At 36.4% G+C, this 16866-nt stretch overlaps 1 protein-coding gene across 1 annotated transcript in view; it reads right to left on the reverse strand.

Annotated features, from left to right (window-relative positions):
• LOC149287224 (protein AF-10-like) overlaps positions 1 to 16866 on the reverse strand; it is an 86021-nt gene that overhangs the window by 16606 nt on the left and 52549 nt on the right. The window contains exon 11 of the mRNA XM_089493169.1: positions 15046 to 15224. Coding sequence (XP_089349295.1) covers positions 15046 to 15224 — 179 coding nt within the window. The remainder of the gene's footprint in view (positions 1 to 15045; positions 15225 to 16866) is intronic.

Raw genomic sequence — 16866 nt, forward strand, 5'->3', positions numbered from 1 at the left:
CTGATTTCTTCTCCCAAACCACCTAAAATATGATCACTAATGCTAAAAAGTGACCAACTGCACTTGCTACATTATACAATGGAGTCTTCATATATAAAATATATATTCCCGGCTGGCTGTACGCTAATTCCTACTGACTGATGTGACACTTGCCAGTGAAGGGAATGGTAACAGACCCCTGCTGTTCTCCCCAACCATCGCTGCCTCCAGAGTCACTTCCCCTGACTGCGCTTTACTGCGCTTATCCACTGGCTTTTAAATATGTCCACATTAACCCTTTTCTGCTGGACTGGATTAGCATCAAACCTTCTTCTGGTACGACATGGACTACTAAGCAAATGATCTTATACGTGTGTCAAGGTTGGATTAAAGAATAAAGAAAAAAGGGGAAAAGGGCTGACATTTCTCATTCAATTTAACTGGTTTTTATTTGAGTCTACATTGGAAACTAGCTATTATAATAATAAAACTGGGGGGTACTTAGAATAAGGCTAAGGAAGCATAGTAGCTATAGGAATGGAGATACAGAAACATGTTCTGGGGGGGAAAGTAGCTTTACAAGATGTCTGCCAAAATTAAATTATTTATATTTAATAGTATTTATATTTTATTTCTGAGAATATTTTTTACTGTAGCAAATTAAAAAAAATCCCTTTATTGAAACATTTTCATTTCTGAATTTAATGGAAGAAATGCAAAGTGCTATATTTAAGGAAATTTCATGTATGTTCTGGAGGAACTTGATATTCTAGATGCTCTAAAAACGGCAAACTACAAATAAAATAATAACATTCTAACTTATCCTTAAATTAATTTCAGGGAGCTATATCTTAAGAACACAAACTTCAGATTTAATCTATTCTTAATTGGAATCAGTAGTTACTATTTGGAGTTATGTTAAGACTCATTGCACAGCACTGTGGAACATGATGGTGCAATAATATTATGTAAACAATAATAATAATAATTATAATAGAGATAGTTTCTCCTGCCTGGGGGGGTAGCCTTGTAAGGGTAGGATGAAAAGAAGAGAGAGATTCTCTGAAGTTGCACTCCTTACCTTTAATCTAATGTATCCAAGTTTTAATATAACCGCTTAACAATGCTAACAATTTCCTTTAATCTCCAGATCAAATCCAGCAACATTTAACCTGCTCTTATTATAATACGGAGGTCAAAAACCAAAAAGAGGCCCTTAAAAGAGAACAAAACCGGTCCTAGTATTTCAAGTTGTGCATTATTAACACCTTTCCACTGTAGGCTTAACGTGAAGCAGAAGATTCACGGTTCACCCATGGCAAAAACAGGCCATAGCAAGCATTTATTAAAGATGCACAATCATCCCGTCAATACGCATTAAGGGCACGGGCTTCTAACAGGCTGTAAAATTCCACAGCTGAAGTAAGCGCTCGCTGGCTTTCTAACAATGTAAGGCAGTTTGGGGGGAGGGAAGGAGGATTGCAGACAGCTTTCTTGGGAATTTTCTTTTCCCTTTGCAATTTTCTGCAAACAATACATGCGTCACTGAAATAAGAGTCAGCATAAGAAAGTGCAGCACCGCCACTACTATTCTGACATCCAGAACTCTTTATAACCATGAAAAGATTTTAATCAACCTTTCCTCACATAGGGCTAAGAGCTGTGAAGGCTTGTACCATCCCAATTCATTTAAAAGCCTGGGGTATTGTGCGTAACATACCATGGTGCCTGTGCCATCGTAAGACTCATACCATCCCATTGTGAAGAAAAAAGTTAATTAGTACTCATTGGAACACAAAAAGTTGAGTTTTGTTGACACTTCCTCATGTAACATCAAATTTTTTGCAGAAAATTAAAAAAGGCTAGGTAATACGCAACAGGTCGGGTTTAGACTTAATGTGAGTAACCGTGCACAGCAGATGGAAGGTACAAGTGTTAAGCCTTGGAACTCTTGATGTCATCCCAAAATAATGCTAGAAGTCCATAGCTGAAAAGGCTGTCGCTTGAATAAAAGAAATATTTTCATACAGGCTACAACTGTCACGAAAACAAATCAATATGGACAATAGTCTACTAACTATGAGGCAGAAGATACTAAAAGTTATTTAACATTAAAGATCAGACATATCCATCTCTCATAACCAGGTGAGCTAATGCAGAACATATGCTATTTATATCAATATAATTTGTAATAATCTCAAAAGACAGCTAAAAACGGCAAAAATACCCCAAGCAGACTGAGGGTAAAGGTATGTTACTATATAGAAGGGTATACACGTCCTAACTATAAAACACACCATAAAGAAAATACACATTATTGTCGCTAACGTTCTTGATGAAGTCACGCTATACTACCTTAGATCTGCCTTAACCAGGGTACACGTGGCTCTAAGGGGTATGGGGCTATTCACCTAATGACCATTTATTTGTGAATATAGAGCAGTCACAAAGCAAACTACGATGCAGTCACAAAACAATTGGAAGTGAAGTGATGTGGCCATGAAGAGCGTCAAGGCCGACTTTATACATTTCCCCAAGGATTGCTGAGAAGTAACTACATACATCAAAGGTACAATAAGAGGTATACATTTGCTTGTAGCAAGAGTACATTTAACATAAGAAACAAGAATTATGGAAATCCCAGGTCAACTGCACAAGTTTCAGAATTGTCATGGTGCTAGTCTACAAAATGAGTGATTCAAATTAAAGTGGGAACAAAAATCAAAGCCGTTTTGGACAAGCCAGCTGAAATTGCACTTATCTGCATCTAATCGCAGATGCCATGCGAGAGGGCGAACTGTAAACTTTGAATAACCTTTCATTCTTAAAGGACTAGTCATGTTCCCATTTTATTCACAAAGAAATAAGTGAAACAAACTTTGCCGACTTCTGCAAACTGAGCACCTTTCACCAAGGAGCACCATTGAGTTACACAACCAGCGACAGCCTCCTTAGATCAGATAGCAGCGCCAGGTGTCTGTACATGGCATGTACAATGGTAAAGAATGGGGTGACTTTTTCTTTATATAGTGTAAAGTATATAGTATATTTATTACTTGTTTACGTCAAATCACGTTAAGCGTAAAGGTGTTCATTAAGTGTAATATCTTGACCAAAATGCTGACATACTTTTACACCCAAACAAGGGTATCAAATATTTCGGGTTTCGTTGATTTTTGCATCAGAGAACATATATATGTTTACAGACATATTACTATTTTTATATGAACTGTAAATCTGCCCCTTTAAACACTCCATGGTGTGGACTATACAATAGATTCTGCAGAATGTGGGAGGCAACAGAAGGGTTAAATTTGTACACAAAATATTTTCTTCCAGCAGGCCCCTTTTTTTTTTTTGCTTCTGCTCCCGACATGTTGGGCTTTAATACTCAGCGTGTGATGAGAGATGAAACCAAGTGTGAACAACTTTCAAGTCCCATGAGGAGGCTGACTGTTGAAGCTGTCAGGTTCAATTGCATCACTCGACATTATTCAATGCCCCAAACTGCTCCCTAATTGTTAGGGGCTTAACATATTCAGAAGTATTGTTTAGGCTAATACTGAAATGCCCACAAGTTGAGTTTCCATAAAGAAGGGGGAGGGACCTCATTGTACTTAAACTAATACCGAACTCTCCACCAGCGTATTCTCTGGTGCCATCCTGTGCATGAAAAACAAACCTGGAAACTACTTTTACTGGTTTTTATTCCATCAATGAGCCCGATAACATTAGTGTAACTATTAAAGGATGATCTGAACATCTGGCATTTTTTGCCCAACTCTACAAATTGAAGACCTCATGATGCCCTACACAGAGAGGACCTCATCAAAGTTCATTTCTACACAGATTAAAAAAGGTGCTCCACCAATTGGCACTGTAAGTTTTTGTTTTTTCAATTGACAATTACAAAATATTTGTTCTAAAATTAAGATATATAGATTTGTTCAATAAATTTACATATTCTTCAACGTCATCATGAAGAAAGACATTCTGTATTGGATACAAATAAAAATAAAGGATGCCTGGTTTTCCAATTCCAAAAACTTCAGCTACAATGACTAAAATGTTTTATTTCTCTTTTTCTAAAAATTCATTTTGTTTTAATTTAAATTTGCTTTGAATTCTTAGAAATACTACACTATCTTCTCTACAGTTGCGATTTGTCTCATCATGGGAAACATTTTTCTCGGTTATAATAGGCTGATCATCAGGACCAATCAGTGAAGCGGGTAAAAATAATTAGAGGAACGCTGAAACATTACCAAGCTGATGTTTATTCCTTAGAGGGGAATTTCTAAAGCGGTGCGTGATGGCTCTGAGGGGATGGGGTAACTCATCAGCTCTTGAAGACATTGTATGTGGATCACAAAAAAGACAATATATATATTGCATTTTACACAGTTTTTATTTTTCCCAATTTACCTTGAAATCCTTCTGCATTCTCTGGAACATTGGTGATTTAATAACTAGTAGCATAAAGGATTTATTTTAATTACTTTTTTGAAAAGGCGGACGGTCACAATAACATTTTATGCTTCTCTGCCAGGCGGGTGCTACACACATGCACTTGACTGATAATATCTCTTGACCATCTGAGTACCTTGGTCATACTAGATTATAGAGACTAACTCGGGCAATATTAGCTAGCTACTTTACTGAAGTATTCAAGTGTTATTCAACAGCAACATCCAAAACCTTCCTGTATGTTATTCAGCATATTAAATTAATACTGGATTACTGCGTTAATATTCCGGTAAAATTAGAAAAGCATACTAGGTCAAAAAGGAGCTACCAACATTAAAAATATATAATTTTCCCTATAATAAAATACTTTTTTTCTGGAGAACAAAATGCTCTGAAAATTCCCAAAAAACATTAGAGTGGAAATTATGTCTTCAAAACAATGCAGCATCTTTTAATTATCTTCTAAAAAAATGTGGGAGTATTTAGAAGGCATTAATGCACACCAAAATTAGCAAGAAAAACGTGTGATAAATTACCACGTAAAAATGGTCTTATTTTCTCAGTTAACAAAACTGGCCAAGCGACACGCTGAGGAATGCTTTCTAACATTATGTTGTTCTAGGAGAGAATTAACTGTCAAAAATTAACAACTTGACATGCTATTAAACTCATTTTGATGACATCAGTAGCAGCTAGATTCCTAGAGAGCTGGAGGAAAGCAGACAATATAATTGACAGACAGACTACTTAAACCAAATTTTAAGACCACAGAGAGCTTCTGTTCATCCCCATGTCATTCCTCCCTTGTGTCGCTATTATTGCGTGAAATTATTTAACCCTGTCAGTGCCAGACAGGTTAGCAACGTTTTACTCCTCCGTGGACCCCGAGACAATTGATCATGTACGTTTTTAATGGATCTGTAATATAAAGCAGGATTGATCAAAGTTTAAGACTTCTTAAAAGTGCAAACTTTATTTCTGGTCAAAATAACCCGTGGGTTTGGCAGTGGATTCCAATAAAAGCTGTGAATACTGCTGGCTTAAAGGATGTTTTCATAACCAGAAATCTAAAAATGAAAGAAAACTGAAAAAATGGTAAGCCTGGCTTACCAATCAACAAGGAAAACAAATGTAGAACTATACATATACCCTGATACAAAACACAATGGTCATATAACCATTAACATTTAGCCATAAGTTATCTTTATGCGAAGAAGAGAATACGTGAACTACAGAGAGAGATATGTTTGCGTAAAATGGGTCAAACTTTTAAAATCTGGAAAAAACTTTAGAAAGCTGTTGGATCTCAAGAACATCCTTTCCTACACTGTACCATCTCGCACAAAAAAGAAACATAATGGCTATTACTTTTAATCAACAGTTCTAGCAGTAAAAAAAAAAAAAAAAAAAAAAAAAAATATACACTACTCCTATTTCTATCCAGGGGTACAAACATCTTTAATTGTCCTTCTTGAGAACAATCTTTAATTATTTGGACCATGGTTTGGAGCGACTCCCTAAGTATGTAGTCTTCTAACATTCTTACCCTAGTACTAACATGGATAAGAGAGCCTTGAAGTATTGGAACATTACATTCTTAATTAAACCCATTATTTTTCTATTTACTATTACACAATTCTAGAATAGAAGAGACTAGAAATTGCGATATTTAGCTGGATGTAGGTAAAATTTGTGTATCCCTTTTCTTGGTTTTATCGCTACAAACACAACCTTTAACAACTGAACTTTCTGGGTTTGCTTTTTTATGTTGAGGCATAATTACAATAAATTGGAGACTCAACATGATGGTAACGAGTTGTGATTTTGTATAGATTTAGCGCTGTGATTCAAATGCAGAAGGAGCACTATACTAGACAGTGTATTCTGGATGTTAATTGTTGCTAAAAGCAGCAGGTCATACAAAAAAGTAAAACAAAAATGAAATTTAAAGTATTTTCACATTGCATTAACACTATAAATCTCTGATAATTTAAACACCTTCATAAAGAGATAATATTGGCATTAATAGAAATGTTACCCTTTTGCAAAAGAAAATATGAAGCTAAATCTTCAAGTATTTTTTAATAATCACATCAGTGGCAAAAAAAAATTGTAAAGCAAGCTGCGGTCAAACAATTGTGGAAAGCGCGGGGTTAAAACGCACAAGTAGCGGAATAAAACAAGACCACGGGGAACATCAACTCAATCTAAAAGCAAACATTGTGAGAAGGGATTCCCTGCTTGCAATCAGTAGGTTGAACTTAAAATAAAAAGCAGGCTTTCCCTCTCCAGAACTTGATTTCAGATTAATACGCTCAAAATTAATATTAAAGAAATATATATATATATATATATATATATAAAAAAAAAGAAATCGGAACTCTTATTAGACAGCCTGGTCTTCTCATTCAGCGCCATCACCATTGTCTAAGGCAGCTAAATTGAGGTCCTGCTACACTCAGTTCAATGAAGAGGTCAATGTGGCTCCGTTGCCTGGAGACAGATGGTTGCTACAGCAGCACCCGATAAGCCGGGGTAAATAAGCTTCAGCTCCAAGGCAGAGAGCATTCACCGCTAAGAGCCAAACACAAGATGCAGCTGGCCCAGCAAGCCGCACTCTGCAAAATCAGGCAACTGCCTTCGCTTCAATCTCACTGAATGACGATTTAAATGTGAAGCCAATCTCCCTGGAACAAGGGCTAAAATAAGATTGGAAGGATTTTAATTAGACAGAAATACGGGATTACGCAGATACTGGGACTCTTTGTTCTTCCTGTTAGGTCACATGCTACTTAAGAATCTCCCTCTAGCTGTAAATTCCTTTTGCTTTTTACCCCACCCTTTGACCTCTCAACCAAAAAAAAAATGTTGGAGAAAATTAGATTTTTTTTTTCTCCTTGTGTTTTTATTTCCACATGGTCTGACTGTTTCCAATTCGCAAACTCCAGCCAGGAAAAGAAAAAAAAAAAAGAAGGTTTCAAATCAGGCTTAAGAAATACAAAAGTGGATACTTCTGCTAGAAGTCAAAATAATGACATTGAGCACTTTTTATGTAGCATGGGTGTAATAATCAGAAAAGGTGCACGCATGATTGTGCCCTAAATGTTCATGTTTCCCCTCTGTAACATGATTTAATAGCCGAGAATCATCTGGGATAATAAATACACATTTTAGGCAAAATCCAAGTTTTAAAACCAAATCCACCTAGTTCCTTGTGTACGGATGCACCCTGTTTTATTTAAAAAATCATCACAGCGGGATTAGTTTAAATAAATACTGAAAAGAACAATGATTACCAGATCAGATTAAAATGAACAGAAGAAACCAGAAACGCTGGTAGGAAGATTGAACGATTAAATTAATAATCAGTAAGAAAATTACTGGGGAAGACATTTTATTTTATTTTTTTATCCTTCAATGCAGAAATGACTGCTGATGTAGCAACCATCATTTTTTTCAAGTTAAAATAGCATTTTCTATCTTGTTAATCTAAAATTGCAATAATAAAATTTTAATATTTTATAAAATAACATTTAAATGGGTGTTTTTAATTTCCATTTAAAAACTAATTATATTAATTTTTGGTGTTTTTAAATTCCATTTAGAACTGAAAAAAATTATTAATTTCCATGAAAGCTTGTTCATACATTTGTTTATGAATTCTTTTATCAACAAGAGAAATAAAGAACATTTAAAACAAAGAGCTGAAAGTGCTGGTGTATGGTTATTTTTATAGGAACCACAAAAATTGAGACAGCTGTATGAAAATAATTTAACAATTTGCATCTTATTTACTATTTGTTAAATTTAACCCCCCATCCCATAAAATCTAGTCAACTAAAAAAAACAATATATATTATGTGTGTGTGTGCGTGTATTAAAGTGAAAAAATGAAGGTTTTCCTAAATTAAAATGCTTTTTGCTTTTTATTTTATGCTTACACATAAAAAACACAATAAAAGCTAACTCATAAGTTATTTTCAGTTTCTTAACGTTACTTTAATCACAAAAACAAAACCAGGATTTAAGAACAACTAAAATCAGGAATTTTATCCGTTCCCAAGTGCTACCCCAAAAAATGGAAGCACTAGTTGTGCCATGTGATATAGATGGGATTAGTGGATTGCACTAAATACATTTAATAATACTGCAACAAAAGAGCCAAGTCACTACTATAAAAACTGTAGTCTATATGTTGTTCCTATAGCATGTTTTTATTCTTTTTTTTTGGTGGGCCAGGGTTTTTTTTTCACCCCAGCTGTTTTTATAAGCAAAATAAAGCAGCTCAATAAAATGGATGCTTCAGGTGTCTCTTTGAAAGCGACATTGTTAATATAGAGAAACAGGCTTTCACTACGTAGATTTAGATAGCAGTCAGGCAAATACTTTTTGTTGCCGCTGTAAGTGATTTGGAATTACCTGGTTTTCTGCCTTAATTGTTCATGAAATGTGACCTGTTCTATATCTAAGTATAGACAAACACAACGTCCTTACGCTAATAACACACGATAATCTTTCATATCTTTCTTAATTACACCCATTAAAATTCACAGCGCTGGTGGAAAAAGTAAGTGATCTCTTGGATTTAATAACTGGTCAAACCTCTTTTGACAGCAATAACCTTAAACAAGCGCTTCCGGTAGCTGTGGATCAGACACAACGTACAGGAGGAGTCTTAGACCATTCTTGCTGTCACTCCTCAGTATGGGCTAAGGCTCCGATTGGGCCACTCCAAAAGGTGGAGTTTGTTTTGAAAAGATTCTGTAGTAGATTGAGGTTTAGGTTCATTGTCCTGCTAGATTAAAAATGTCTACTGAGCTTCAGGTGGTGGACAGCTACCCTGACATTATTCTGTATGATACCTCGATGAACTTGGGAATTCATCAACTCCTGTATGATGGCAACCAGTCCAGTCCCTGAGGCAACAAAGCAGCCCCACATCATGATGCTCCCTGCACCTTTGGGACATTTTTTTTCATGTTTCAGGTTTTTATTTTCTCCATACGTAGTGCTGCGTAGTCCTGCCATGGACTCCATGTTACTCCAGGGTTTTTCCCCCCTCATTGAGCATTGTGTTGTACCCTTATAGTCATCTTGTCTGCGTGCCCACTTCTAGGAATGGTAGCCACAGTACAAGATCTCCATTTATATATACTTTTTTTATCTAACTGTGCCCTGATGGATATGTAAAGTCTTTGTGATTACTTTTTAACCCTTTCCAGCTTTATGCAAATTAACAATTCTTGACTGTAGGTCTTCTAAAAGTTCGTTTTTTGTGAGGCCATGGTTCACATCAGCAGATGCTTCTTCGGAGTAGTGAACTCAAAATGTTTCAGTGTGTTTTGTTATGTCAAAGTAGTGCTAAAACACACACCCAGTCCCATTTCATTGATTGGATTCCAGGTTTGTTAACTCCTGACTCCAATTAGCTTTTTGCTGAAGTGATTAGCCTGGGGGTTCACAGACTTATTTCAACCTGCACTGTGACTGCTTGAATGCATGGACAAGAACAATACAGTCATTTGTGTATTATTACTTTAAACAGATTGTGTTTGTTCATTATTGTAACTTAGGTGAATATCATAATTTAAGACAAATATATATATAAATGTTGGTAATTTCAAAGGGTTCAAACATTTTCTTGCCACTGTAAGAGCTGAATGGCAAATCGTGAACTGGTAGAGCACTGCATCTCACTGGGCAAGGGAGTTACCCTGATACAAGGCACATTTTGTCTACAGCAAAACAATGGGCCATATTTAAAAATAATTGTAAATGTGGAACAATCACCATGGAAACAAATGGGACATTCTTGCTGTCTGCTCCACAGTTGCAACTTCACCCTTTAGAATTACTCTAAATCTGATCCAGTTACTCAAGTCATATCTTAAAGCTGCTGTTCCACCTATTCTTCTATAACTAAATAAAGCATTGGAAACACGATTCTTAGTACTGTTAAATGTTTAAACCTTTCCCAGAAATCATAATCATGTAAGCATGTGAAAAGCTGTTCATATGTTTTTGCCAGCAACACAAAAATGCTATATGACACAAAACCAGGTACTGATAGGTTGTTGCCACAGAAACTGAAAACACTTCTAATAAGTTTTTGTTATGTGATTAAACCTTCAGGGGAAGAACACGGTAAGCATTTTAGAGTGTGCAATTAATGTTTTGTCTACGCAGAACAGCGGATTCCAAAGACACTTAAGTTCAACCCCTTTCAGTTACCAGGTGCATTATTCTCTCTAGATGGCTAGAGCCCATTGCTACAACAACATCACGAACGGTTGATATTTAACTCTGGGACAACAAAATGGTTTGAAAGTAAGCAGATCTGTGCCCCAATGTCTGTCCATATGCATGGCACCTTGCATGCTCATGCACAGAAATAAAACACCAGTTACGTTATGATTATTTAAAGTTTGCCCCCTTTATACTAGTGGCGATGCTAGTACCTGGAGACTCTCAACATAGCTGTCTGGGTGCGTTGTGTGCGCCACGCACGCATGCTCACCCATACTGCCACCTGCTTGATCCCGAAATGCTGTGCGCACGATGGACACTTCTGAGTCATGCACACTCAGCCCGTCCAGCAGCCATATTTGTAGCTTTAACCCTATGGCAGATTAGTGCTGACGTAGACATTTCAACACCCCCCCCCCCCCAATTATATCTAATATCTTTTCTAGTCAATTGGCTGGTACAATGTATTGGCGAAAAGTTACTCTAAAGATTTTTTTTTTCCAACAGCAAGTAATTCTTGCTAAAGACATTTAGGGTACGCTTTGAACCCACCACTTAAAATGAGCGGACTAGACCAGTTATAAAACATGTTAAGCCATAAATAACTAATGAAGAAGAGAACAGGTGCGTGCTGAATAGTACTACATGCTAAGCGAAAGACAGGTTGCATAAGTGTAAATTATTTTTTAAAAATGTTAACACAACATATGGTCAGGATTCTTAATGCTTTAATGATTAATGTAAAAGCAAACTGTTTAAGACACAAACCAATGTCTCTCTCAGTGCTACAGAGGTGAACTAAGCATTTTAAATCTGCATGAGGACTACATTTCACATTATTTGTAAACAAAACATTGGGTTTTTAATTTTATAAATGCAGATTCTGTTTTCAACCAAACTAATCTCTGGAAATAAACAGTAACATTAATTCGCAGTGGTTCCTTTCCAATGTGTTTACTTACTTAACATCTTGACGCTGGAGAGAAGGCAGCCAAAAATGCCTTGCTAACACATTTTGAAAATACACTTAAGACGCAGCAGTAGTTTTACTTAGAACTAATACTATATCCAAGGTCTGTGCCATGGGGGCACCTTGATACAAAATATAAAAATTTAACAAAATGTCCTGATTCAAAAAGCATCATTGAAATTATCAGACAAATGGAGAGATAGCCAGCTGCCAGTAGGATAAGGAAAGGCCTTACGGCATATTATTGGTTTATAGTTGGCTTTATGTGCATTACTTTCCAAGAAAATGTGTTATGGTTACTGTAAGCCAAGTTTGGTTATTTGTGGTTAAATCACATCCAACGGAAGACCTGGGTCTAATGTATGTAGGGAAAGGCCTTTCTTAAACTATTCCATAAACATTAACAGGGTAGTCTAAAATAGCGAGCTACACATAAGATAAACCAAACCGATACGACTACATGTAAAGTGAGTCCAAGGAATGATCAAGGTTGGAGTCTTTCCATCAGGAAAAATGGGCAGACTAGATGGGCTGAATGGGTCTTATCTGCCATCAAATTCTAGGTTTCCCTGTATTTAAAATCATCATATTGAAATACATTCTTACAGAAATAAAACTTAACTGAAGCTACATATAAGAGAATATGTAGGCACTGTAGGCTTGTTCACTATCCTTTATGGAGAGGACCATACAAATCAACAAGGGAATTACACTAAAAAGGGGGAAAACAAGCACATACATTTTCTTCTGTTTGTTCTATACACCATCAATCCTCATTCGTTTTAATAAGGTTAGCAAAATCTTTAAAGGTACAAAACCAGGAGATGACAAAATGCATCCAAGCAAATAGCAGGTAATGAAGCCACAAATATTAAAAATGTTTAAACACTTAATAATGTAAACATCTGGTTTTTAACATGACATTCTGTTGACTAGCGTATATGGTTTATTCCAGGGGACGGGCGGCTTAAATGATTCAGTCTAAATCCCGAGTTAGTCAAGACAAGACATGCAGTTGGTAATTTCATAAATGGCCTGTTAAAGGTCATCAGCATCCGACTTAGTGATGCCTTGCTGTCCTGCTCCTGTTGCTGTTCCCGAAATAGAAAATATTTGTTTGATAATGCCTTACAGTCGTTTCCCACAGCGGAAGACTCCAGCAGGTAAGAGTGACTATAAACAAATACGACAGCTTGAAGGTAGTGACTTGCAGGAGCCGCTCAAGTCCTTTTAAGCAGTGAGCGCTTGCAGATGAAATGTAATATTCCCTTAGGGAATGTGCTGTTTTATAATCCAGGTATACAGTGATTCACTGTAGTGTATAAAAGATAAAATTACCTGTTATATTTGGTACAGTAGTTTGTGTCAAATCTAATTTAAAAAAACCATAATACAGATCCATTTTTACTTAACACGTTTTAAATACAGAGGGCGATGTATAATGGACAATTCCGGTGATAAACATAAAGCAATCATCAACACTGCTCATGACACATCAATTTACCAAAAAGCAATATTATAGTTACACTCATGCAAGTCTTCTTAACCTCCCTGTTCAACAGCACAGACAGGTAACAGCAAAACCAGACAGGCCAGTGAAAAAAACAGCCCTGGCACTTTAAGGTCTATGGCCGATAAATCACAGATGTGGGACCCCTTGCGTCGTACAGGTAGTCGCATGTTCCAGTTTTACGTCACGAAAGTTGGTGAAGGCGAGTTGGAAGCACTGTCGGGAACCGACCCGCACATCTGTCCAATGAGCCCAAAACACTAAACTGTTCTGCAAACCCTCTCGATCTCCAGGTGAAAACATATGTACATTAGTAAGAAAAATTAAGTAAAGCCTTTGGCATTACCAGCATTTATGTATAGATTTGTCTTAAAATATGATATGATCTTCATCTAAGTTACAATAATGAACCAACATGATCTGTTTTAACTAATAACACACCAATTATGGTATTGCTCATATTGAATGCATCATTCAAACACTGTGGGTTGGAAAAACATGTGAAAACCTAGTCTAATCACTAACAAAAGCTAATTGGAGTCAGGAGTTAGCAAACCTGGAGTCCAATCATTGAAACTGGACTGGGTGTGTGTTTTAGAGCTATTTTGACAATGAAACATTTTGAGTTTGCGATTCTCAAGATGCATTTGCTGATATGAACCATCCCTCACAAAAAAAACCCATCAGAAATGTTCAAAGGACACATGAAAGATAATTATTTGTGTGTTATTAGCTTGAGCACATTGTGTTTGTCTACACTTGTGACTTGTAGATCAGATCCACATTTCACGAACAATTAATGCAGAAAACCAGGTAATTCCAAAGGGTTTATTTACTGTATATGGCTAGAACACTGAACTATAAAAATGAGTTTGCCAAGCACAATCCACTGTGGCCCAAAATGTACACAGAAGCCTGGTAACGAGACATTCACAGCAGTTGGAGCCATGTTACAAGGGCCAAACATAACAGTCCTTGTCAAAGTACAGCAAAGCCTCATATTTTTTTCCTTTTATTACAAGGTGCCATTGCCTACAGTATGCTTGTCTCAAGGGCTCATACAGCCAATTAGTACTACTTCATGATTGTTATACGAAGGAATGACACTTAATTACATGCTCGTTAGCCAATCCGAAAGTCTGGGGCCTTTCATTTCTGGCAGCTTGCAGCTAAGACTGAACACATTAGCAAGGAGCGATGTTTTCCATGAATAAGCTCTTGGCTTTGTCATAAATGTTGCATTAATAGCGCTTAAAACCTTTACAAATTCCTTTTTAAGACTAACTACAGTTTTCTTGAAACCAGTGACCTGCTTCTCTTTATACTGAGCAAACATGGCTCGCAACGTACATTTTACAAGATTAAAACACATGTAATTTCAGGTTAATGCATGCCATTCAGAAAGTTGCTTTTCTCTATTAAGCATATGTTTTTATAGCAGTTTCCAATAACCCAGGACGCCAGATTAGACAAAAAATGTTCCTCCAGCAGAAATCATAAAAAGCATACTTAAGATCTCAATTAAAGGAAAAGTTCAAGTTCATTTACTAATGTACCTGTTCGCCATCAAAGGATTATGGTACAAATTTTTTTTTTTTCTCCCCATATCCACCCATAACAACACGGCTGGTTTTATATGTCACCTGAAGTCCTTAACCCTTTCATTCAAAAGGCTACTTTAAACCAGCAATTGTTCATTCAAAAGGCTACTTTAAACCAACGAACTACAATCGCTGTGTTTCTCATCTGGAGTAATCACACTTCATAGCATCCATAAATTTTTTAACAGAAAAATCTGTCGCGGTGACAGATAAAAAAACCAAAACCGCAAAAAGGCATTTAATTGATTTAGCAGAAAGACAAACTCCATTACCTGAGTTGTAGTAGTGCTGGCAGGAGCAGTAGTTGTGGACGAGGAGGATGGCGATGAAGAAACCCCTGGTTGCAGGTGAGCCACGGTGCACTGGGTCATGTGGGAAACGGACCCTGGAGTGCTCGATCCTGACAAAGCATTGGAAAAGGTAGCTGCTACATCATTGCTGCTGTACATACCTGTAGCAAAAAATATTAACTCATTTATATGTCTATATATATATATATATATATATATATATATATATATATATATATATATATATATATATATATATATATATATATATATATATATATAATGCCCATGATCTAAAAAAGTGTTTTCATACATGGAATAATTTGAAAGTACATTTAACCATATTATTAAATGGGGGATGGGTTAATGAAAATCCAAGAGCGACGGTGTCTGGGAAGCAAGAGTCATAGTCACCGCCACTGAGTATATGGTTCTCTGGCGCATCTACAGCACAGTGGGAAGGGGGAACCGTTAACACAAGCGGCTTAAAGACACAGTAAAGCTATTTTCCATTACTGGTTTCAGTAACACAAGCAGTGATTAATCAGACACTTCTTTTTACCGCCGACTGATGTACGCTTCCCAGCAGGCAGTACTGTTGGGTGTTCAGATTGCACCAACGCATGCGCAACACATTCTCTCCTAGCAGCGGCATTCAGGAACGAACCCTGACAGCAACCACCCATGGGAATAGAATGCTAGCCTGTCGGACGAGCCAACATGCCATCAAGCTCCAACACAGAGAGGCTGGTGGACATTAAAAATAAATTTTAAAGAGAACAGTTTTGTGAAAAGAAAGTATAATGATATGACTGTTACCACCAGACGGTTCCTCTCATGACAAAGAGCTTAATTAGCAAACAGCCACTTTAGTAAATACTGTAAATTCCATTAAGTAACCAAACAAATTTACTGAATGTTCTACTGCTTAAATAAGACATTTACACACTGACTGGGTGTGCGTGATTATATATATACATACACACACTAAGCACGATGTAGCACACAGCAATACATTTAATAAAGGCTAGGGTTATGATGACACATTTCATACAAGACAGCATTACCCACTTTATGATTATGTGCTTTTGTGTCTGTTTTAGAACAATAAAGTTTATTGAGGTCCCTGAAGAGTGTTTTTGCTTCCAGTCATTATTGAATTCTTTTTGTCTGAAAGCTACAGGCCCGAGCATCTATCTGTGCAAAAGCCATGGAGCATTACATTTCTTTTTGTTACCAGTGTTTCTGCTTTTCTGATTTATACATTTAATAACAAAATACACAATTTAAAAAAGTATTGCATGTCGTCCATGCCTTCATTGAGGAGAAATAACCTGCACCTTAAGTATAAATCCTTAAACACAATCGCTTTTTCAACTCCGACTACAATACATAGACTTACTCTTAACAAAAATATAAACTTGGAACCGCATAGCCTGTGAATTTGTACAAGATGCTATACTTGATTTTCCTGTTCAGAAAATACCAATAAACAATTTTGTTGCCCCACTATAGCCGTCTGGGGCTTTGAGAAATATTGATTTTTCTGTAATTGGGTAAATTTCTGATTAAAATAGATAATTTCTTAAAATCAACCATTAAATACAATACTATACTGTATACAATACATTCTTCATCTAACTTGAGTGCATACTGGACCTGCAACCATCAGAAAAAACATATTTAAATTTGATGGCAGATAAGAAGCATTCGGCCCTTCTAGTCTGCCAGAAATAGCAGTAAGTGTAAAATAAAATAAATAGTGAAGAAAAAATACATTTACATTGCTTCGCCAGCATAAGG

Source organism: Sceloporus occidentalis, unplaced genomic scaffold, assembly GCF_023333645.1.
Source record: "Sceloporus occidentalis isolate IW3139 unplaced genomic scaffold, rSceOcc1.0.p SCAF_63, whole genome shotgun sequence".
Taxonomy (NCBI): Eukaryota; Metazoa; Chordata; class Lepidosauria; order Squamata; family Phrynosomatidae; genus Sceloporus; species Sceloporus occidentalis.